This window comes from Elephas maximus, chromosome 9 (genome assembly GCF_024166365.1).
Source record: "Elephas maximus indicus isolate mEleMax1 chromosome 9, mEleMax1 primary haplotype, whole genome shotgun sequence".
NCBI classification, from domain to species: Eukaryota; Metazoa; Chordata; class Mammalia; order Proboscidea; family Elephantidae; genus Elephas; species Elephas maximus.
In genome coordinates this window covers 58541670-58566795 of record NC_064827.1, presented here as the reverse complement: position 1 = coordinate 58566795, position 25126 = coordinate 58541670, and the positions used below count along the sequence as shown (strand labels likewise).

The 25126-nt window shown below is 39.6% G+C and overlaps 1 protein-coding gene across 2 annotated transcripts in view; it reads left to right on the top strand.

Moving 5' to 3' along the window:
• Positions 1–3586: 3586 nt before the first annotated feature.
• Positions 3587–25126, top strand: part of TMEM245 (transmembrane protein 245) — a 104311-nt gene continuing 82771 nt past the window's right edge. For both annotated transcript variants that reach the window (XM_049896278.1, XM_049896277.1), the window contains exons 1-3: positions 3587–4260; positions 14422–14539; positions 16031–16132. In XM_049896278.1, the coding sequence (XP_049752235.1) occupies positions 3676–4260; positions 14422–14539; positions 16031–16132 (805 nt within the window). In that variant the 5' untranslated portion in view covers positions 3587–3675. The remainder of the gene's footprint in view (positions 4261–14421; positions 14540–16030; positions 16133–25126) is intronic.

Genomic DNA, 25126 nt, shown 5'->3' with positions numbered 1-25126 from the left:
GAAGGACAGTACTAAATTTATATTTTAGAAATCTAATTCTCATAGCAAGGGGGCAAGACTGGAGGCAAAGGAAGCTATTAGGAGGATACTATCTAGTTGAGGCAAGAGAAGATGCGAGAACCACAGTGAAGGTAAAGAGTTACAATATATGTCTTTCTAAACGGTTGGACCTATGAAGATAGAAAAGATGTCCAAAGTACAGTCATTATTTTCAGGAGCTCAATTTCAGAGGAAGTTCATTGGTTCATGCAACTGGAAAGCCAGATGTAGTGTGGTTTCTAGCGTCAGCTTGATCCACTACTCTGGGACTGTTTCACCTCCACTGTGTCCTGAGTGCCCACAGAGGCTTTTCTCCCTGAGGTTGTTGGAGGGAAGTGTAGTGTGGAGCCAACAAAGAAAGCCCAAGTAGACTCACATTTGGGAAGAGACTCCTAAAAGCACAGAATCTCAGAACTAAAGATTTGAATGGACTGTTCATGTCCTAGGTCCTAGTATTTAAATTTTCCTGTTTTCAGCCACATGAATACTCAGGATGCACAAACAGATTTTTTCAAGGACACCATTCATCCATTCGCTTGCTCAGCAAACACTTACTGACCCCCTTCTCTGTACTATAAATGTCCTTCACTGTGTCAGGTGCTAGGGACACAGAGATGAAGCAAACACAGTCCCTGCTCTCAAGGAGCTCATATTGAGTAGTGAAGACAGACATGTAAACTACTGCCTTTGACTACAGTGTAGTGGCTGCAATAAAAGAGGGGTGAGCAAAATCCTGTGGGAACCCCGCCTTGTGTTAGGCCATACAAATGTTAGTCTAGTTAGTTTCCAGTGCTGCGGTCTGCATTTCTATTAGAGTTACATTCCTGATTGGAATTGTGCCTGAACCTGTCAGTCCTATTGCTTTGGACTGCAAAGCAATTTCAGAATGTTCAGCAATTTTGTTTCTCACTGAAACTTGGAAGGAGAACACCATGACACAACGTTTTCGAGTAGCTGAGATGTAGCTCCAGCACAGTTTAGGCAACATTAACAACCCCCCTTGTCCAATGCATATATATACCAGTATCTATTTGCATCTGTTGAAAGATGCTTTTGTTTAGTAACTAGAGGACTTGAACCTAGCCTTTAGTTGGAGGAGGACAGAGGGGATGGTTTGGTCTTTGCTCCCTCACTGGTCCTTTGATGGGGTTTGAGCTCCTAGGGTGAGAGGACTGAAGGCCAGACACAAAAGGAGCTATTCATGAAAGAATTTGTAATACATTGGGCATAGGTGACCAGGTTCAGGGTTTGGTGACAAAAAGGCACAGAGTTAGCAAGTCAAAGAGAAAGACTTCCTCCCCATTTCTGAATGGAGCCCAGTCCTGCTTTAACACCCTGGGGATTAGAAGTTTGGGAGTATCCAGGATCTGGGGATATTGACATCAGCACTGGCAATCTTATGATGGGCACTGAACTTAGCTGTATGGGCAGTAGGTTGGGCATAGGGTGGCAGGTAGTTGACTCATATCTCTGGGCATATGTAAGGCACCCCTTATGGGCACCCACTAGAAATAACTGAGGAACTGTTTTGGAGGGAGGCTGAGAATTTGCAGCTGTACAAATGAGATCTTGAGTTAGTGTAAAATGGAAACTAAAAGCAAAGATGACCATAATATGTAATCATAATCTTGGAAGGCCTGAACATAGGAGTTTAGAAGCAAAGCAAAATGTAGGAACAGCTGAAGTAAAATATTTACAGAGCCAAGTTGAAAGACTACCTGAAAAACAAAGACTGTGACCTGAAACCTAAACAGGTGATGGAAAGAAATTACTTTTTCCTCTAATTTTCTGAATCCCCTTACTTCAAGTCTTAGTAAGCAACAGTACCTTCCTCTGAAAACTATGGGTAATATCTTCCCTATCTACTTTAGAGGAGAAACAAAAATTTTGTTGAAATTAATATTAAAACTTACTGAAAACAGGACAGGGCAACTTGCAGGGTTTTGAAGCACTCACATATTGAATACTCAGTAAAGGCTTTTTAGTAAAAATGATGTTTGGGGTATTTTATGGGGGTAGGCTTGGATCCCAGGACCTTTCCAACAGAGAAATAGAAGCACCTTAGAATACACTGCCCCAGCCATTCTTCTTTATTGTGACAGAGGGGAAATTGAAGTTGGGGGCTTATTCACCTCATCTGAGGTCTCAAAGAGAAACTGTGGCAGTTTAATGCTATGTTCTGCAGCTATTTCAGGAGTTTAGATTTTCTAACATGAGCCCTGGTGGCATAGCGGTTAAGTGCTGGATACTAACCGAAAGGTTGGCAGTTCCAATCCACCAGCTGTTCTATGGGAGAAAAGACCTGGTGATCTGCTCCCATAAAGATTACAGCCTAGGAAACCCAATGGAGCAGTTCTACTCCGTCCTATAGTGTCATTAAAAGTTGGAATAGACTTGTGGCACACAACACTTGTATTAGTAGTTGTCAACACCGGCTGCACATTACAGTCCCCTTAAGAGCTTTTAGGAGCCTGGATGGCACAAACGGTTTGAGATCCGCTGCTAAGCTAAAAGTTGGCAGTTGAAACCCACCCAATGGGTTCTGCACAAGAAAGGCCTGGTAAACCACTTCCATAAAAATTATTGCCAAGAAAATCCTATGGAGCAATTCTACTCTGTAACACATGGGGTCGCCAACTCCATGGCAATGCGAGCATTTGCAACGGGTATGGTAAGGTAACCCTGTGCCGTCGAGCAGCTTTTTAAAAAAAATGCCTACAGATCCCGCTTCAGGCCACTTAGCACAGCAGAGGAGTACATATAGACTTAGGAGCCAAAACCCAACCACCATTGCCTTCCAGTCCATTCAGATTCATAGCAACTCTACAGGACAGAGTAGAACTGCCCCACAGGATTTGAAGCAGACTGCTACATCTTTCTCCCGCTGAGCTGCTGACATCCAAACTCAGACCTTTTGGTTAGCGCTTTAATCACTGCACCACCAGGGCTCCTTGAGCGGTACTGCCTGCATTTGAATCCTGCCTCTGCCGTTTATTAGCTGTGTGACTTCGACAATGCACTTAACTTCTCTGTTCTTCAGTTCTCCTCTTTGTAAGAGGATAATGATAGCACCTTTTCTGTAGGGTTGTTATGATTAAATGAGCTAATAGGAGTGAGATACTTTGAACAGTGCCTACCATACGGTAATCGCTATGTAAAATTCTGCCACATATTCCAAACACTTTTTAAGTGTTTATTAAATAAATCAATAAAATGGAACCAGGGCATCACTCCTTTATAAGTAGTCCCCACGGGATTCTAATGTGCAGCCTAGGTTTTCAGTTTCTAAATATAGTGCCTCTTTGGCATCCCTGCCTCCGGAAACGTTGACTAACGGCGGGTGAGGGAACTTTTCTTGCCTCCAAGATGATGTAGTCCCTAGGAACCTGTTACTTGGGCTCTGCGGAGACCAATGGATGAAGGACCCTGGGACGAAGAAGCTCGTCCCATACTCCACTGGGAGATGTAGTTTCCCCGAGGTCCTGCAAGCGTTCGGTGGCCTACTGAGAACTACAATTCCCACACTGCCGCGCGCTGCAGACCCCGCCTCCTTACCGGAGCTCACGGCCTGCGCTCCGGTTCGACCTCCCAGTATCGCCTCGCGGCGGCGGCTACGGCTGCGGTAGCTGAGGCAGTATGGCTGACGGCGCCGGTGGTCCTCCTGAGGCGCCCAACACACGAGGCTCCCCGGGCCAGGCGCCGCGGGTGTCTCACGCCGTTGGGCCGGGCGGCGGCGGTAGCGTGGAGACTCCGCGGACGGCGGCGCTGGCGCTGCGCTTCGATAAGCCCATCAAGCAGGCCTTCTACAACACGGGTGCCGTGCTGTTCGTGTGCCTGTGCTGCGGCGCCGCGGTGCTGGTCTACTTCATTCTGGAGGCCTTCCTGCGGCCGCTGCTTTGGGCCGTGCTGTGCGGCACCTTCCTGCATCCCTTCAAGAGCTCGCTGACCCGCCTGGGCCGCCACTGGCTGCACCGCCTGCACCGTGCGCACACTCCCATCGTGCTGGCCGCGCTGCTGCTGCCGCTGTGCTTCGCCGACTACGGCGTCGAGGCCCTGGGCGAGCAGGCGCTGCGCCGCCGCCGCCTGCTGCTCTTACTCGGCGCCGGCGGCCCGCTGCTCTACGGCCTCTACTGCCTCGGCAGCTACCTAGGCGTGCAGGTGCTGCTGGCCCATGCCGGCGCGCTCATCTGCCGCGGGCTGGACTACTTCAGCAGCCTGTGGGTGAGTGAGCCACGGGTGGGCTGCCCGCGCTGGGCCGTGTGGGCCAGGGACTGCGGCCAGGGCTGAAGCCCGGCCTCTCCGTTGTCCTGGGTGGCGCGCAGTGCATTTCACCACACTCCCAGTTTCTTGAAGTGCGATCTGGCAGTTCCTTATCGTGCAAGGAGACCAAAGGTCCCCACCCTCTGGCGCAGGGACTTACCTCCTCCTTCCTTCCCACACACCTCAGGAATTTGGCGCACTACCTTCGATAGAGAAGGTGGGAGTAGTTTGGAACAGCCCTCACTGCCCCCGACCCTAGTCCACTCTTAGGGTTCATGCCGCCTGGTTGAGAGTGACTGTTCGCTGCTCCAGACCTTAAGCAGAGGAGCTTGCTTTTAGTCCTGGTCAGATGGGGGGAGCGGCTGCCCCGGAAGGGACCTTGAAAGTCCAGTCCACTCTGCCATCATACAGACAGGAGAGGTGACTTACCAGGCTAGGGCTAGTTAGGGACAAAGAGGGGACTGGTTGCCTTAAAATTTTCAAGTCCTAAAACAAAGCTTTTTTAGAGACTAGGACAGCCTCTCATGTCAGGTGATTTTAATATAGTTCGTGCAAGGCACTGGGTGCTGAGCCACCTGGGCCTCTTCCTCTCCACATTCTACCTCTTGGGAACAACACATCTCTGACCTAGACTGCTTCAGCACACTGGGTGAAAGAGAGGTAGATTTGCGATACTTGGACTCACCCTGAGCTTATTCTTAGGATATTAGGGAGTTAGAGAATTAGAGGAAGTTCAAATTTACCAACTCAATTTATCGTAGACCACTATCCAAATGCAGATATTTAATACATGAGAAGGCTAATCGATCAATAAACAGTGCCATTTAAAAATATTTTTGATTCATTTCTTTTGTCAGTAACAGAAAGTACAGTGCACCTTGCCATCATTCTGTTGCAAAGTAGTTCACTTCATCTGTCAAGTGAGTTTTGACTTGCCTGAGGTTACTGGTGCAGTGAAGATTGATTCCGGAACTCCCCTCTTCTCTTGCTCTGTCAGTACTGTCAGTTCAAGTTAAAGGTTGATTAAGCGTGTTGTTAGTCACTGGGTTCTGTGAGAGATTAAAAAGAGAAAGATGCAGGCTCTGCCTTCAGGGAGCATATAATCATATATCAGCATATTCTGATGGGGTGATGGACATGATAAATGCTCATTACCCACCAATGGGTCAGCACTAAGCAAGGTTTTGGGGAGCTTTTCATGCACAATTTTGGGATGCTGCCCGTGTATGCAGATGCTAAGTGGCTAAGTGATCAGGCAGAGGCCTTAACCTCCAAGAGGCCTAGAGTATTTCAGCTGTAGTAACGAGGAATGGGAGCCCTGGTGGCACAGTGGTTAAGAGTTATGGCGAGCTATGGCTGCCAACCAAAAGGTTGACAGTTCGAATGAACCAGCCACTCCTTGGGAACTCTATGAGGTAGTTCTTCTCTGTCCTGTAGGATTGCTATGAGTTGGAATTGACTCGAGGGCAGTGGGTTTGGTTTTTATTTTTTTGAAGGAGGACTGTAGACCAGCCCTTTTCAACTCCTGAAGTCCTGTCATCAGGAGGCTTCTGAGATCCACAGGATGTGGTTTTCTAAGGTCGCACAGTTTGTGACCAGATTTGCAATTCACATTTATGGAGTCCCAGTTCAGTGCTCATTCTCCTTCACCATGTTCTGTCTCAGTTCAGTTGAAAAATTGGTCGAACGCCTCTTATGTAAAAGGCAGAATACTATGTATTGTTCAGAAATATACAGATGACTGTTTGATTCCTGTGCTCAAGAAATTCAATATTGTCAAAGTCAGACACATTTGTATATTCTGCTAACATTTTTGACTGTTGATACTGTAATTTGCTGTAAATTGCTGTTGGCAACACCAAACTGTAGGAAATTAGAAAAGGCCTAATGTTTGTGAATGATGTATTTTCATACTAGAATAAGAAGTAGAAAACATGGGTAAATTGGAATGATTAGTGGAAAGTGTGGCATTCTGCTAGCCTCAGTGGGAAGAGATGAGTTGCATACTTGTGAAGAAGCGCCCCCTGCTCAGTGTAGATAGCTTTGAATATCCTTTTACTGAAGGTAAACCCTCATCTTTGTATTTTACTTCAGTACTTTTGTATGGGCTGTGGATAAGTGGAAGGGAAGTAAGGGTCAAGATTGATTACAAGAGAAGGAAGGTCAAGCCAATTAATTTTAAAAAGACTTGAAACTCAGCTGTTTGTCTGAAGTGATGGGGGCAGGGAAGGGAGGATGCACGGGCAGATTATCCAATGGCCAAGCTAAGCATGGTGCTTACCTTGCTTATGGATCATCTGTAGTGAACAATTTCACACGGGTTTCAGCACATGACTACAGTGTACTTGTTCACTACAGATTAATAAGTAAGCCCTGCTTACCTTGCTTACTGGGTCGTTTGCCCCTGTCAGGGATTGTAAATTTGGAAAGAGGCTTTGATTCTGTAAGAAAGTGCTGTGAGGTTGGGAGATAGATGCCGGCCATACCTAGAAGCAGAGTCTTTGGTGTAGTGAAAATTATGGAATTGTTCGCCACAGGTGATCTGGTAAGATATGAGTTAGTTAGAAGTGTTCCTTAGAAGTAAGGAGCAGTTGTTGTGGGCTGTTGAGATGATTCCAACTCATAGTGACCCTATATGACGGGGTAGAACTGCACCATAGAGTTTCCTAGGCTGTAATATTTATGGGAGATCTCCAGGGAAGCTGCCAGTGAGTTCAAACTGCCTACTTTTTGATTAGCAGCTGAACTCTAAATCATTGCACCACCAGGGCTTTTTCTAGGTGGAAGGGCTAAATCTGAAAGAGTCTTGACACCTGAGTTAGAGAGGAACAAAGGCTTGGAGTTGTGTTTTGCTGGAGCGGCAGTTCAGGTGGGTAGTTGGAAGTAGGTGAAGTGCGTGCCTGGGAAAAGAAACGAGGAGTCCTCAACTGTTAGCCAAAAGGATTGAGTGAGGCCTGACATGAAGTGAGAGTAGAAATTCAAAATTATGGAGAAGCTGACACTTGGTTGTATGACTGGACAGAGGATCCATTCTGTAACTTTTGTAGCTCTTAGTTGACAGTAGTTTTGTGTGCTCAAGCAGAGCTGTCAGTTATAGAAGAGTGGTCTTTATGCCTTCTAGACAACTTAAACCTTTGAGTCATTTGATCCTTTAGATGCTGAAGAGATGTATAGATGTATTGAACTCACCAAAACAATTTGGTGAGCTGGCAATTCATACATTTAACATCCAACTTTTGAGCATATACCATGTGCTAGGCATTGCATTTCTTGCTGTCATGTGTGTGATTTCTTCCTCACAACACTCCTGAGAGGTAGGAGGGAGTGGTTTCATATGTTTGAAAACTGATTTAGAGATTGAATCTGTTCATTTTGTCAGTAAATGTTATTCAGCAGAAGTCCCTCTGCCATCAAAACTCTTAGTCATCTCTCTTTTTCTTCTTCTTCTTTTTTTTTTTTAATATCTATTTAGTTATTTCCAAGTGCTACCCAGTTCTTTGTAGTGTCTTAAGTACCTGTGTTTTCCTTTGCTTATCCATTTTACCCCTCAGTTCAGTTCCTCTTCACCTTACTTTGGAATTACTTGTGTCTTCTCTTTTTCTCGACTCCGGTCTCCTCCTAACGCTCCATTCTGCTTACAAATGAAAAACTAATTATTTATGGTATCAGTCATTCTTTTTTAAAAAGTTTCAAATGTGTTAGACTATTGTGCTGACTTAGAAATGATGTCAAAAAACCTTTTGATTTTTAGGTGCAAGAATTAGAAGACAGGAGGAGACAGGAAAGCTGGCAATAGGGAGAGTGTTGACATGTCATGGGGTGGTTAACCAATGTCATAAAACAATATGTACTAATTGATTAATGAGAAGCTAGTTTGTTCTGTAAACCCTCGTTTAAAGTATAAAAAAAAACAAAACTTGATTTTTACAATCATATATTGCACAAGCCCACATATGAGTGAGTCCTTAGGGTGCTTGACACCTTCCCATGGTGGAGAAGTGTTGCAGGATAGATCTGAAAAGCTAATGGTCTCCCTGTGCTCCATTATTTCTCTTTGCTGGGAGTATTTTGATCCTCTCCCTCTTAGTTCAGTATTGTTAGAAAATTTAAAAGCCGTGTACAGTTTTGGCAATAATATAGATTTTGTTTGCCTATGGTCTCTGATCCCATTGTTTCCATTTTACCTTATAAAGAAGGATAAGGTGGAAAGAAGAAAGATCCTAAGTTCTAAGCTTTGTCAGTAGCTTGCTTTGTGATGTTGAACACAAAGGCCCTTCTCTTGGCTACTCAGCCCTGATTGTGTAAAGTGAGGGGTTAGGTCAGTTGATTGCTAAGGTTCCACGATGTTCTATTTTACAGATTACAAGAATTTGGCAGTATGGCCTGAGAGGCTCTTAAGAAGCGCACGTTAGTCAGCCAGCCAGGCCCACTCCATTCCACTTCTAAACCCTTTTTTAGGTTTGTTTCTGCTTGCCTGGCAACAGTGAAAAGTTTCCAGTGATTCTTTCTCAGTTAAAGACTTTGATTATAAAGATTCTTAACTCTTTAAGTTGCCATATGACAAAGAAAATTGTTTTCAGATTAGAATAAAGATGTTTACAGAAGAATGAAGTACCTGAAACAATCACTGGTTGGGAGTAAGTTTAGGGCTGTGACTCCATAAATTGGGGGGAAGTCTTTTTTTTATTCTCTTAGAAAGACTTAAGAAACTGTTCTGTAAAAATGTGGAACAAAAGCAAGCCAAGTTGTTTTTTCCAGTTAATGCCCAGTTGAAAATAAACAAAACAAAGACAGTCAGAATGCAAAATCTCTGCTTTTATTTTAAGCATTTAATATTTTATTGAACTGAGAAAGTATATGTTAATCTTGTCAGATAAAAGGAAAATAACTGCCGACTGTCATACAGCATCTTCTGTAGTGTCTAGCACACATTGGTGTTTTCAGGTATCTCTTGAATATATGTTTTGTAAAAGACACATTATTTTGAAGAACGTAAATGTGAGAAAATTCTCTGCCCTCTTATAAAGAAACTGTGGCTTGTTGGTTTATATCTGGAAGAAATTCACGCTTGAAATTCACACAAAGCTTGCTTAGAGGGTAAACATATAAAGTTGGCCTGTTATACCTGAGTCTTCAGTGTTGGTGAAATTTAAAAATAAAAAACTCTTAAGAGCACACTTCTGGGGGGGTCCTAGGCTAGAAATTATGTGTGAAATGTGAATGTGTAAATCCTTATTTTCAGTAAGTTATTGTCAGGAATGTTTAGCAACCCAAGTAAAGCTTGTTATGTATAAAGACAATTTAAGCGACAGAGAAGTTTACGTGGTAAAAGGGAAAAGTTATTCCTTTTCTGTGCCGCCATCCCCACTGTATGGATTTACTGTTGTTAACTGATATGAATTTAGCCTCCTAAATTATTTCTGTGCCTATGAGAACATATAAAGCATAGGGTTTTTTAAACAAAAATGAGATGATAACATACATATAATTTTACACCTTGGACTTTTATCATTGTATTGTGGACATCTTTCTTTGTTAATGCTTATAGATATAGCTTTCTTATTAATCATTCTACAGTATAAATGCTTTTTAAGCCATTGGTATTTGTATTATCATAATGATTTAATAGAAGCTAAAATATTTTTATAAAGGTCTGTACTCTTTGCACTACTATATTGCTTCTGTGAATCTTTTCTGAGAAAGCGCTTCAAATATTGAAAAAATGCACAAGCCAAAGAGGTTTTTTGTTTTAAAATTAAAAAAATTTTTTTTCTATTTGTAAGGATGATACATACTATTTGGAGAAAATTCAGTACCTAAAGAAAAGCGTAAAGAAGCAAATTACCCTGTTGAAATCCAACCATCCAGAGATAATATTTTTTAACATTTTGGTGAACATATTCTTGCCTTAGAAATGTACACGTGTATACATTTATACTTGATCATTAAATATAGTTATTCATTATGCTTTTGAAAATCTGAATAATTTTTCCATTTTTGGAAATAATCCTCTATCAAATGACATTTAATATCAACTTTTTCATTTTGTAAACTGTCATAATGAACATTTTTGTATCAGTATAGTGTGGACGTGCTTCTGTAAAGCAAATTTCTAGAAGTGGAATTGGGGAGTATATTTAATAAGCAGTTACATGCTACCAGGAGGGACCAGTCCCTGGAAAAGGACATCATACTTGGTAGAGGGTCAGTGAAAAATAGGAAGACCCTCAGTGAGGTGGATTGACACAGTGGCTGCAGCATGAGCTCAAACAGCAACAGTTGTGAGGATGGCGCAGGACCTGACAGAGTTTCGCTCTGTTGTATATAGGGTTGCAGTGAGTCGAAACCAACTCAACGGCGCCTAACAACAACAATTTTAAGCTGAAAAGTAACCTGTGAATTTCAGGTTTCCTAGGTGAAAATACATACTTCTTCTTAGACAATGAGTTTCTCTTTAAAAATGTGAACTCTGCAGCCTCTCTCTCTCTCTCTCCCTGGAAAAGATACTACTTAAGAGTACAGATTGGAAGCAAAAACTTCTGGGAAATTGGTTTAGAAGTATCATAGGTATTAATACCTTTTTTGCAGTACTGTGTAGTTCAGGTTCTCGCTCAGGGCAGAATTTCCTACTTTGTCATCCCTGATTTAAGGCCTGCTTTTGCTCATTTTAACAATAGTTAATTCCATTTTTAGACAGCTGTAGTTTGTTAGAAAATTTATCCTCATATGGAGCTGAAATGTGTTTCTTCCTCATTCCCATGTATCATTTAAGTCTGATGCCTCTTCCAGGTAACATTTTTTTCCAGCTCTCCGAAGATAGCTGTGAAACTTGGTATTTCCTTCTCTTCTAAGCTACACAGGTTTTTAAGCTGTATCTCATATGTTGTGATTTCCATTTCCTTTCCCAGACTGAGTTGTATTGCACATGTCATGTTCTCAGTTCATTGAAACAGTTACATTCCCTGATATGAATGTCGTACTTTTATAAATAATCACTGACAGCAGTCATACTCCTGACTCATACTGAACCGAAAAATAGCTTACCGTATATGTCCTCTTCCCATTCTGTACTTGTGCAGTTGAGTTTTTGAACCTAAAAGCAGTTCTTTGCATTTCTTTTCATTAAGTTTAATCTCGTTTGAATTAGTCCCATTGTTTTAGCCTCAGACTATCTTTTTGAATCATAATTAGGTCATTCCAGTTTTTACTGACTACTCTCAGTTTTGTGTAATCTGAGGTTATGATTAGTGTGACTTCTAGACTTTCGTCTAAGTTACTGACTTAATGTTTAATAAAACTCTTTGCTTTCAAGTTGATTCCTACTCACAGCGACCCTATAGGACGGAGTAGAACTGCCTCTTAAGATTTCCAAGGTGGGTTTGAACTGCTGACCTTTTTGGTTAGCAACTGAGCTCTTAACTACCACTAGGGCAGGGCTTATTACTCCTGTATGGCAGGAGACCATCTATTTGCTAAGGATTATTTTTGATTTGAATAATTTGTAGTTGTCAAAATGTTTTTTTTTTTTTGGAGGGGTGGGGTCCCTTGTGAAGATTGCAGCAGCTTTTGCTTTTCATTATTTTTTTTTAATCCTGGCTCTGTCACTTAAAAGCTAAATGGTACGTTTTTCCCTGCAGTCTAAGTTTCTTTCCTCTGTAAAATGGGGGATGATAATATTGCTTATTCACAGGGTTAAAACAAACAAACAAACAAAACCAAACCCGTTGCTTTTCAGTCAGTTTTGACTTATAGCGACCTGACAGGACAGAGTAGAACTGGCCCATAGGGTTTCCAAGGCTGTAACCCTTACCAAAGCAGACTGCTACATCTTTCTTCTACAGAGCAGCTGGTGGGTTAGAACAGCCTGCCTTTTGGCCAAGCACTTAACTACTTAACTACTTAGGAGGGTTAAATGAGCCAACATATATATAAAGTGTTAGAATGGGGCCTGGCACATAGTAAGTGTTACGTAAATGTACTGTTATTATACTCTGTCCTATAGGGTCGCTATGAGTCAGAATCGACTGGAAGGCACTGGGTTTTTTTTTGGGTTATTATACTCAGATGTTCTGAGTGCTGCAGTCATATCACAGGTTCTCTGAATTCCCAGGGTTACCTTGTTTGGTCCTGTAAGCTTGAACTTTTTTGAAGCAGCTGTAGTCTCATCTTCCATAACATTGTATATCTGGGGCTTCATATCTCTTTAATATTTCATCTTATAGAGCTGCTTGAAGAAGAATATTTTTGATATTGTTTTCAGTATAAAATAATGATTGCTCATTAAAGGCAATTTGGAAAATACAGAAAAAAGTAAAATGAAAAAGTTTTACCACCCACATACAACCCGTAAGTTCTTAGTATATTTTCTTTTCTCCTACCACCTAGATGTAATCATGTCGTAAGTATTTTTGTATTTTAATCTTTCCTTAGTAATATGATATTAGAAATATTTTTAAACTATATAGTCTTTGTAAAGCAAACCAACAGATGTGCTTTAATGGTTGCATAACATTTCGTTGAGTGAATCATCAATAGTTAAGCATTTCCCAGTTGTTGAACTTTTAGGTAATCAATTTCCCAGTGTTCTAAATTACATCCAGTGAGCTGCTTTATATTTAAAGCTTTTTCAGAATTTGTCATTATTTAGTAAGGGTAAAGTTCCAAAGCTGAATTCCCTAGTCAGAAGCTATAAACGTTTTTAAGGCTCAGAGATTATTTTTATTCATAGATGTGACTGGAACAAAGTAGGAGGTATTACTTTTCTGTCTTTTGTAGTGATCATATCAGTTCCTTTTTCTTTATGCTCTGAATTATAGCTTACACTTCTCTCTGTAATCTCCCCTCCCCCTTTTTTGGGTGGTTCAGGTCAAACTTGAATTTTACCTTCTTGGTATTATATTAATGTTTGGCGCTCGGATTTGTTCTGGATTATGTACTCCATTTTTGTAAATGTTCTACTAAAATATGAGGTCATTACAGAGTTTCTGTGTAGGCTACGGTGGCCTCTTGGAATGCTTTTTAGTGCTAGAATCATTTAGCTTTAGGGACAGCTGAAGAGGAGACCCTGTCTGGCTCTTCTGTTTAGTCTTGCTTTATCTTCCTTTAGTGATACTGTTTTTCAGGTAGACTTCTTCAACTGTGCTTATCTCTGAACTCGGTTGTAACCATGTGTTACTTAGACTATTTTTGCAGGGTCACACTTGAGCTGGCTGCTCCTTTCTAGCTTTTAAACATTCTTTTTACAAGTAACAGGCATTTCTTAGGCTGTAATGGATTCTTTTAATCTGATGGCTTTTAGGAAAGCTTTTCTTTTTTTTTTTTTTACCTAAACATTAATCTGTAGAGAAAACTTCAGGAATCCCACAAGATGAGGCTCTTAATTTAAGTTCGTAACTTATAAGTTGAATATTTTATCCTAAGTAATTATTTAGTAGCCCTGGCGGCACAGGGCAACCCTGGTGACGTAGTGGTTAAGTGCTACAGCTACTAATCAAAGGGTCAGCAGTTTGAATCCACCAGGCGTTTCCAGGAAACTCTATGGGGCAGTTCTACTCTGTCCTATAGGGTCGCTATGAGTTGGAATCGACTTGACGATACTGGGTTTGGTTTTCTTTGGTTTGGTGGCACAGTGATTAAAACGCTTGACTGCTAATCAAAAGATCGGTGGTTTGAACCCACCAGCCACTCCTTGTGAGAAAGATGTGGCAGTTTCCTATCAAGATGTACAGCCTTGGAAACCCTATGGGACAGTTCTCTGTCCTGTACTATGAGTTGGAATCGACTCAATAGCAGTGAGTGGGAAGTAATTATTTTATGCATGAGATTGTTTTGAACTTTGACATATCTTAAAATTGTCCGGTTTTTGTTAAAGAAAATATTTAAGTAATACCATAGCATGAAATTTCTAATGCCTGTTTATTCCAGAACTTGATTTATCTAAATAGGGAGAGGAGAACCTAGGCATGTTCCCTTTAGCATCACCAAACTTCCTCTTACTGTGCTGTATCCAGAGCTCTCATGCTATAGGAAAAAAAAAAAATGCTGGCAAATTTTGTATAATTATATATGTTTATTTTCATGTGTATATATTTTACAATTGTGTCTATATTTTATTTATTTAAGATCTGGACGTTGGTAGTTGGCTATGTGTTGACTGTTTCATTCAAGTGGAATGCGAGTACTGAACGCTACTTGAGAGCAGTTTCAATTCCAGTCTGGATTATATTGCTTTTTCATTTAGGTGGGTCACTTTTTAAAAGTCTAGCTTAATGTTGGCAGAGGCTGACCATGTGAATGAAAGTTAATTCTTTGTAGTGTTGTATGTTTCATTTAGATTTCTTTAAAATAATCTTTAGAAAATGTTATGCTTTAATCTTTCATTAATCTTTAATGAAAATGTTATGCCTTAAAACGTGTCTTTTAACTATACTACATGTTGATTTTCAAAAGGTCCTTTAAAAGCAAACAGCTTGAAAATTAGGGCACACTTGGACTATTATGGTGATTTCTGAGTGTCATACTTGAGGGGGATATAGATAAGCAGTTGAGGATGACAAGAGGTCTTCACAATTATGTTTGAGAAACGATTAAAGGAACTGGAGAAGATGTTTACTCTGGATAAGAGAAAGGGGCTAGGCCTACAGAGCAGGAAGAAGGTAGAAGTGAGGAGGATGTAAATGGAAACCTATTTCTAATATTTGAATGAATGTCCTGTGAAAGAGTAATTTAAATAGATCTGTGTTTTTGGGTAACCCTGAGGAATAGATGTTAGAGCAATGAGTAGCTTTCAGGGAGACAAGTGTCTGGTTCAACATAAGGATGATCAGTGCAAATCCATCCAGAGTAATGCATTTCCTGTTACTTGAGATGCTTATTGTCAGCTAGGATGATATATATATTGATACATATCATCATATCATGATGAAAGCATGATACATATATTGGGATTCTTTTATCTCCAAGTCTGAGTCTATAAAACATTAAGTTTTAATTTAAAAACAAAATTCAGTAACCCAGAGCTATAGATAGCCTATTAAAACTAGTTTTTAAAATAAAAAACAATCCTTTGAGGAAATGTCTGTGCTTAGAGTCTGATGTCGAAGAAAGCATTCCTCTCAAACTTTGCTGACTTGGATACTAGAGGAGGTTAGCAGTAAGATCCCCTGATGTCTGATGTGACTCATTTTGAATTTGGGGAAGAGAAGGCAGGCAGACAGATATGCTCATGAGGCTATAGACCAACTTGGAGAAATTCAAATGGATAGGGACCTATTCCTTGGCCACCTGTTAACATTTCCACGCTACACACTTAGGAGGATACAGTGAATCTTTTTGTTGTGTTCTTTTAGACCTGTCCCTACTTGAGAGATTGAACTCACATCCAGTGGTATTTTGAGGAAATCAAGTCACACTCCATAATGCTAGTCATTCTGGGGTCAAATGGGTGGTTTGTGTTTGGGATGGTCTTAAATCCTGAGTGTGCTTTAGAATTAACTTGATTCCTCAGGTGATACAACCTTCTAAAGGTAGGCTGGCAAATGCACAGTCCTTTGGACTACATGGGCCTTTGAGCAAGGGGGTGGACTTAACTGCTAGAAGCCCTGAATCTAGGCTTAATGTTTGTCTGATGGCCTTTTTTTCCCCCTCCTGTGAAACAATTTTGTTAACATATGCACCAAATTGTTCTATCAGTCTATTAAACTGAAAAATGTTAACTTTTAATAATTTGCAGCATCCCTGGCTGGCTCATGGAGAATTCCAGTATTCCTCGTTATTGTTTTCCTGATGTCTGTGGGCACCCTCTATGAAAAACAGAATGGAAAAGAGTCTTCTGGTAAGAAACAGGGGATTTTATTAATACTACAGCAAGAAATATTTTGGAGAGTAGCTTTGTAAAAAAAACAATGCTATGATGAACTGGCTTAAGTTTATTTAAAAATAATTTGTTTAAAATATTTTTGGTTAAACTACACACTTTTTTACTTGTAAAATTCACATAACAAAATTAACCATTAATTATTTTAAAATACACACTTCAGTGGACTTTAGTACATTCACAGTGTTGTATAACTATCACCTCTACGTTGGTCTAAAAGATTTTCATCGCTTCAAAAGGAAACCTCATATCTATTAAGCAGTCATCCCTCATTTCCCTCTTCTTCTAATTCCTGGCAAACATTAGTCGGCTTTCTGTTTTTTTATGGATTTACCTATTCTGAATGTTTCATGTAAATGGCATCACACAGCATTTGAGCCTTTGTGTTTGGCGGAAACCCTGGTGGCATAGTGGTTAAATTCTGTGCCTGCTAACTAAAAGGTCAGCAGTTCAGATCCACCAGGTGCTCCTTGGAAACTCTATGGGGCAGTTCTACTCTGTCCTATAGGGTCGCTATGGGTCTGAATCGACTCGACGGCAGTGCGTTGGTTTGGTTAGTTGTTTGTGTTTGGCTTCTTTAACTTTGCACAGTGTTATCAAGGTTCATCCAAGTTACAGCATGGATCAGTGCTTCGTTCTTATTTATGGCTGAACAATAGGACATTATTTGGATATACCATATTTTGTTTATCCATTCATTCGTTGATGGACATTTGAGTTGTTTCCACCTTGTGTCTATTGTAAAGAGTGCTGCTGTGAACATTTGTATAAAAGTGTTTGAATATTTATTTTCAGTTCCGTTGAGTATGTACTTAGGAGTGGAATTGTTGGAAAAAAAGAAAAAAAGTACGTAGGAGTGGAATTGTTGGGTCATATGTTAATTCTTGGTTTGACTTTTTTCAGGAACCACTAAACAGTTTTCCATAGCAGCTGCACCATTTTACATTCTTCTTTCTTTTTTTTTTTAATTTGGTGAAAGTTTATACAGCAGGTTAGATTCCCGTTTGACAATTTCCATACAAATTGTTCAGTGACATTGCTTACATTTATTGCGGTGTGTCAAGATTTTCTTTGTGTTTTGTTTGTTCCTTTTCTAGTACTCTAGTTCCCCTGTCCCTTTATTTTCTCATCTTTGCTTTTGAGAAATTGTTGATCTTTTAGTTTCATGCTTATGGCTTTTAAGTAGGGCACCGATCTTATGGTTGATATCCTTTATTTTGTGTGCTATTCTGCTATTTTGCTAAAAGGTACTCTGGATAGGCTTGGTTCTAGGTTTAAAGAGTGTCTTAGGGTGATAGTCTTATGGGATCATCTGTTCTCTAATGGTGTAGTTTGTCTGTCTTTTTTAAGAATTCAAACTCTGCTCCATATTTTTCACCCATTCTGCCCAGGACCAACTGTTGTGGCCCGGATCAGAAAGGTGAGTGGTGGTAGTTGGGCACCATCTAGTTCTTCTGGTCTCAGGGTGAAAAAGGTTGTGAGTGTTGTATACTTGTTTCTTCTCAGCACTTTTGGTTACCGTCTTACTCTTTTGCTCCTGGTGAGTTGAGACCCGTAGTTGTGTTTTAAATAGCCATTCACAAGCTTTTAAGCCCCGTATACTACTCACTTTACTAGGATGCAGATGATGATTTTTTTGAACTATGTTATGCCAATTGATTAAGTTGTCCCATGAGACTATGGTCCTAAGCCTTTAAAGCCAGAAAGCCAATGTTGGAAGGTATTTGGTTATGACTAAGGAGCATCCATATTTGTGTGTTCAGTGAATATATGTGCCTATTCCCACGTATTTGTATTTACATGTTCCTATGGATACTTCTATCTGTTCTCACCTATGCACTCATCTGTACCTACCTGTATCCCAACTTGTCTATATCCATCTGTATGTGCTCAGATGCTCGTTATTACTTTGGTTGTGCTGTGCTCACTACATCCACAATCAGTGCCACTTTTCCCATCACAAAAATAACTAGTCTTTGCTGCATAAAGCTTACTTTCCCTACCCCCAACCCCCCGTCCTGGTAACCACCAAAGAACACTGGTCTGTCTCTGTATTTATTTATTCTTATCTTCTTATAAAAGAAGGATGCAGTGCTATTAATTACTTTTGTGTGTAGCCTTTCTAGCCATGGTCTTGTAACTCCCACCCAGGTGATTGTGTGATAGGGTAATTGTGGCCTGCCAACGGGATTGGTCAGTTTTGCCTTAAAAGAGAGCCAATTCCAGAGCAGAGGGGAGGAGCCTACCACCACCAAGGAAGGAACCACCTGGCAGTAGTAGATGGCACCACGGGCTTCCTGGCCCATGAAGAGAGAAAGCTGAGTGCCTTTGGGCAGAGAATGAGGGCCATGGAGGGGCGTACCTGTGAGTAAGGCTGGAAAGCAGCTATCCTGATGAAAGAACTGTATCCTGAGCCTAATAAACCCCATAATTGTAAGTGTGGTGTGTGAGTTCTGTGTGGCCATTGCAATGAATCATTGATTCCAGTAGAGAAGTGGTGAGTGCTGTGGGAGGGACGATTGGTGTCAGAATTTGTGAAGATGGCTGAGAGAGGAGTCTTGTCTGGCCTGTGCCTCATGGGAGTCAGCCTTGTGCTGTTAATCTTGGTTCTCCTTGCCCTTTGTGAAGTTGAAGGTCAGACACCTCCCCTGTGCGTTTTACAAGAGATCATACAATATTTATCCTTATGTGCTTGAGTTACTTCACTTAGCATTATGCCTTCTAAGTCCATCCATGTTATGTTTTGCAGACTCATCATTGTTGTTTATGGTTGCATAGTATTCCACTGTATGTGTGTACCACAGTTTGCTTATCCATTCTTCGGCTGATGGACACTTAGGTTTTTTCTATTTATTTGCTATTGTGAATAAAGCAGCAGTGAACATAAGTGTGCATATATACGTTGGTGTTATTAGTTTTAGTTCTCTAGGGTATATACCTGGGAGTGGGATTGCTGAATTACAGGGTAGTTCTGTTTCTGTTTTTTTGAGAAAGCGCCATACCATTTTTGTAGTGGTTGTATCATTTTATAGTCTGCCAGTAGTGGATAAGGGTTCCAGTCTCTTCACATCCTGGCCAACATCTGTTGTTATCTGTTTTGTTTTTTTTTTTTAATCAGTACCATTTTAGCCTGGGTAAGATAGGGTTGCTATGAGTTGGAATCTACTCGATGTCAGTAGGTTTTTAAGATGGTGTCTCATTGTAGTTTTGATTTGTATCTAATGGCTAATAGGGGCCCTGGTGGCGCAGTGGTTAGGTGATAACGGCTACTAATCAAAAGGCCAGCGGTTCACATCTACCAGCTGCTCCGTGGAAACCCTATGAGGCAGTTCTACTCTGTCCTCTAGGGTTGCTGTGGATTGGAATTGACTCAACAGCATGGGTTTGGTTTGGGTTTTTAATGGCTAATGGTTGTGAACATTTTTTCATATGTTTGTTGGCTGCTTGTATGTCCTCTTTGGTGAAGGCTCTGTTCATGTACTTTGCCTATTTTGTGATTCGGTTGTCTTTTTGTTGTTGAGTTGCTGCAGTTTTCTATAGATTTTAAGAGATTAGACCCTTACTGGATAAATTATTTCTGAAGATATTTTTTCCGAGCCTGTAGGTTGTCTATTTACTCTTTTAATAGAGTCTTGATGAGCATAAGTTTTTAATTTTTAGGTGGTCCCATTTATCTATTTTTTCTTCTATTCATGCATTTGTTGTAATGTTTGTTATCTTCAAAGATTTGTTCCCCTACTTTTCTTCCTATGTTGTCTTCTAGAAATTTTATGGTTTTAGATTTAACATTTAGGCCTTTGATCCAGTTTGAGTTAGTTTTTGTGTATGGTGTGAGGTATGGGTCCCTTTTCATTTTTTCCAGATATATATCCAGTTTTGCCACACCATTCATTAAAAAGAGACTGTTTCTGCCCTCATTGAATGGACTTTGACCTCTTGTCAAAAATCACTTGGCCATATGGCTGGGTTTAATTTTCTGTTCTCAATTCTATACCACTGGTCTATGTGTCTGTCATTAAACCAGTACCAAGCTGTTTTGATTACAGTGACTGTACGGTAAGCTTTGATATTGGGGCGTGCGAGACCACCTGCCTTGTCTTTTTCTTCAGTATTGCCTTGACTGTTCGGGTTTCTTTCCTTTCCATATGGTCAATATTTTTCTATTTCAGTAAAGAATATTGTTGGGATTTTTATTGGGATTGCATTGGATCTATAGATTGCCTTAGGTAATGTTGACATTTTCACTATATTCTAGTCCATGAGCACAGGATGTTTTTCCTTTTTTGTAAGTTTCTTTTAGTCCCAGGTAGTAGTGCTTTGGAATTTTCATTGTTTAAGTCTTTTATGTCTCTGGTTAGGTTAATTCTTAGGTATTTTATTGTTTCAGGGGCTGTTGTAAATGATACTGTTTTCTTGATTTCTTTTTCGGAATATTCTTTGTTAGTGTAGAAGAACTCAACTGATTTTTCTGTGATGATATTGTCCCCTACTACGTTGCTAAAGTCTTCTGTTAGTTCCAGCAGTTTTCATGCGGAATCCTTAGGGTCTTCTACATACAGGATCATGTCATCTGCAAATAGAGATAGTTTTACTTGTTCCTTTCTGATTTGTGTACCTTTTATTTCTCTTTCTTGTCTTATTGCTCTAGCTAGGACCTTCAGTACAATGTTGAATAAGAATGGTAATGATGGGCATCCTTGTCTCATTCCTGTTCTCAAAGGGAAAGCTCTCAGCCTTTCTCCATTGAGTATAATGTTGGCTGTTGGTTTTGCATATATGACCTTAATTGTGTTGGGAAATTTCCCATGTATTCCTATTTTGCTGAGAGTTTTTATCAGGAAAGGGTGTTGAATTTTATTGAATGCCTTTTCTGCATCAATCGATGTGATCCTATGGTTCTTTTTCTTTGTTTTATTTATGTGGTGGATTATATCAATGTTTGAATTTGTAATGTTGAACTGCCCTTATAAATCCTGTTATGAACCCCACCTGACCATGGTGTATAATTTTTTTTGATATGTTACTGTAGTCTGTTTGCTAGAATTTTGTTGAAAATTTTTGTATCTATTTTTTTTTTTATGCTCTTAAGGTATATTGGTCTGTAATTTTCTTTTTTTTGTTAAATGTCTTTTCCTGGTTTAAGTATCAGGGTTATGCTGGCTTCATAGAAAGACTTCATAGTGTTCCTTCCTCTTCTGTGTTTTTGAAGAGATTAAGTAGGATTGGTGTCAGCTCTTCTCTGAATGTTTGGTAGAATTCTCCAGTGTATCCATCTGGTTCTGGGCTTTTTTTTTTTTTTTTTAACATTTTATTGTGCTTTAGGTGAAGGTTTACGTAGCAAATTAGGTTTCCAATCGATGATTCTTACACTAATTGTTCTGTGACATTGGTTGCGGTCCCTGCAATGTGTCAGCACTCTCCCCATTTTCTCTGTGGGTTCCCCATTTCCATTAATCCAGTTTCCCTGTCCCTTCCTGCCTTTTCACCTTTGGTTTTGGGCAGTTGTTGACCTTTTGGTCTCATATAGTTGATTCTTCTTAGAAGCTCGTTCTTCATGGGCGTTATTGTATATTTTATAGCCCTGTTCATTATGTTGACTGAAAGGTGGCCTCAGAAAGTGTCTTCAGTTTCAAGTTAGAAGGTTGCCTTAGGGCTGTAGTCTCAGAGGTTCCTCCAGTCTCTCTCAGGACAGTAAGTCTGGGCTTTTTTTTTTTTATATAATTTGTATTTTGTTCTACATTTTTTACTCCTTCTTACAGGAACCCTCTATTGTGATCCTGGTCAGAGTGGTTGGTGGTTGTAGCTGGGTACCATTGAGTTCTCGTTTCAGGTTAGAAGAAGCTGTGGTTCGTGTGGGCCATTAGTCCTTTGGACTAATTTCTTCCTTGAGTCTTTGGTTTTCTTTGTTCTCTGCTGCTCCAGGTGGGAAGAGACCCATAGTTGCTTCTTAGATGGGTTCTCACAAGCTTATAAGACCCCAGACGCTACTCAGTGGGCTAGAATGTAGAAAGAACATTGTCTTTATGAACTGTGTTTTGCCAATTGATCTAGATGTCCCCCGAGACTATGGCCCTTGGCCTTCAAGTCTAGTAGTTCAGTCCTGAAGTCTAAGTAGTTTCTGTAACTGCCCCTGTGTATATACATGAGTATATGTGCAGCATTTACAAATATGTATGTAGAAATATCCACAAAACCTTACCTATATATGTATGCAGGTGTACTCCTGTATGACCTTCCTCACCTATTTAACATGCGTATTACCTTATGTATCTACTCACAAATTATTGTTATTACTGTTCGTTATTATATGTGTTATAGCATGTATTGTAGTTGCCCTTTATTCTTGCGTACCTCTTAATGCTTTCTTTTGCCTTGGTCACATTTTGCTGACTTTTCCCCGTATTGTATATTGCCTTTCCCTTCACTAGAATTAACACTTGTCTACTATCTTTTTTTTTTTTTTTACTATCTAGTTAGTGATTTTCCCTCCCTTCCCCTCCCATCGCTCGTAACCATCAAAGAAATGTTTCTGTATGTAAACCTGTTCTTGACATTTTATAATAGTGGTCTCATACAATATTTGTCCTTTTGTGATTGACAGTGATTAAGAGCTCGGCTGCTAACCAAAAGGTCAGCAGTTTGAATTCATCAGTAAGTAACTCCTTGGAAACCCTATGGGGCAGTTCTACTCTGACCTGTAGGGTTGATATGAGTTGGAATGACTCAGTGGCAACGGGTTTGGTTTGGTTTTTATTTCACTCACCGTAACGTCCTCCAGATTTAACCATGTTATGAGATGTTTTGCGGATTCATCATTATTCCTGGGCTTTTTTTGTTGTTGTTGGCAGTTTTTTGATGACATCTTGTGTAATGGGTCTGTTTAAATTTTCTACCTCTGTTTGTGTTAGTTTGGGCAGGTAGTGTGTTTCTAGGAATTTGTCCATTTCATCTAGGTTTTCAAATTTGTTAGAATACAGTTTTTTGTAGTATTCAGTTATGATTTTCTTTATTTCTGTTGGATCAATTTCATTTCTTAATATGGTTATATGCCTCTTCTGTTTTTTTTTTCTTTTGTCAATCTAGCCAGTGGTTTGTCTGTTTTATTGATCCTTTGAAAGAACCAACTTCTGGTTTTGTTCTTGCAATTGTTTTTCTATTTTCAATTTCATTTATTTCTGCCCTGATCTTTATTATTTCTTTTTTTCTGGTAGCTGGTGGCTTCGTTTGTTCTTCCTTTTCTGTTTTTTCAAATTATCAGTTTCAGTTAATGATTTTGGATCTTTTTTAATGTAGGCATTTATTGCTTTAAATGTCCCTCTGAGGACTGCTTTTGCTGTGTCCCAAAGGCTTTGATATGTTGTGTTTGTTTTTGTTTTATTTTAGGAATTTGATTTCTTCTATGACCCTGTATTTTAGTAGTGTATTATTTAGTTTCCATGTATGTATCCTTTTTTCCGTATTTATCCTGTTACTGATTTCTTGCTTCATACCATTATGGTCAGAGAAGATGCTTTGTATGATTTCAATCTTTTTAAATTCGTTGAGGCTTGTTTTGTTCCCCAGCATATAATCTATTCTGGAAAGTGATCCATGTGTGCTGGAGAAGAATGTATATTGTTCTGATGTGGAATAGGGTATACTATATATGTCTCAGGTCCACTTGGTTTATGGTTTTATTTAAGTTCTCAGTGTCCTTAGTGATTTTCTTTTTAGATGTTATGTCTATAATTGAAAGTAGTGTGTTAAAGTCCCTACTATTATTGTGGAGCTGTTTATTTCTTCTTTCATATTGGTCAGTATCGTTTCATATATTTTGGTGCATTGCTGTTAAAAAACCCAAACCTATTGCCTTTGAATCAATTGCTGTTAGGTGCATATATACTTACAATTTATACATTTATATGATAATTAAAATATAATGTAATACATTTGTATTATAATTTATATATTTTTAGTTGTTAAGTCTTCTTGATAGATTGGCCCTTTTATTATTATGTAATGTCCTTCTTTATTTCTTTTAATAGATTTTGATCTAAAGTCTATTTTATCTGATATCAGTATGGCCACCCCTGCTCATTTTTGTTTATTGGTTGCATGGAATATTTTCTCCATCGTTTTATTTTCAGCCTGTTTGCATCCTTATGTCTCAGGTGTGTTTTCTTGTAAACAGCAAAAGAATGGATCATGTGTTTTTATCCATTCTGCCACTCTCTGCCTTTTGCACAGGGCATTTAGACCATTTACATTTAAGATTATTACTGAAAATGATGTGTGTCTCTCACTAGTTTTGCTATTTGTTTTCTGAGTGTTTTGTATCTTGGTTTTTTTTTTCTGATTTATTCTGTTTTTGTTTGTATTCAGGTGTTTTCTTGTGATGAGCCTTTTTGTTATCTTCCTTCTTGTCTTCTGAATGTTTCTTCTTGATAATTTCTTATTGGTTACCACATACATAGTATTATAATATACAGCTTACAATTACAGCAGTGTTTAACATGTGAACAACAGTTAACATATAACCTCAACATAATTAATCTATTTGTGATATGCTCCTCCCCCATCTCTGTTGGTGTGTCTCCTTTAATATCAATATGCAACCTATATCTCATAGGTTTACTTTGTCTTTATTTTCTTAATGCTCTTGCTATTCTATTTGGTATACTTCCTTGAGTAATACTTGCAAAGCTGGTCTGGTAGTGGCAAATTCTCAGAGCTTCTGTTTGTTTGGGAATGTCTTAATTTCTACCTCATTTTTGAATGACAGTGTTGCTGGGTAGAGAATTCTTGTCTGGCAGTTGCTTTGGTCCAGTATTTTATATATGTCTCTCCATATTCTTCTGTCTTCTTCTAGAGTTCCTGGGGAGAAATCTGCATTGATTCTTATGGAAGATCCTTGGTGTGTTATATAGTGTTTTTCTCTTGCTGCTTTCAGAATTCTCTCCTTGGGTTTGGTTT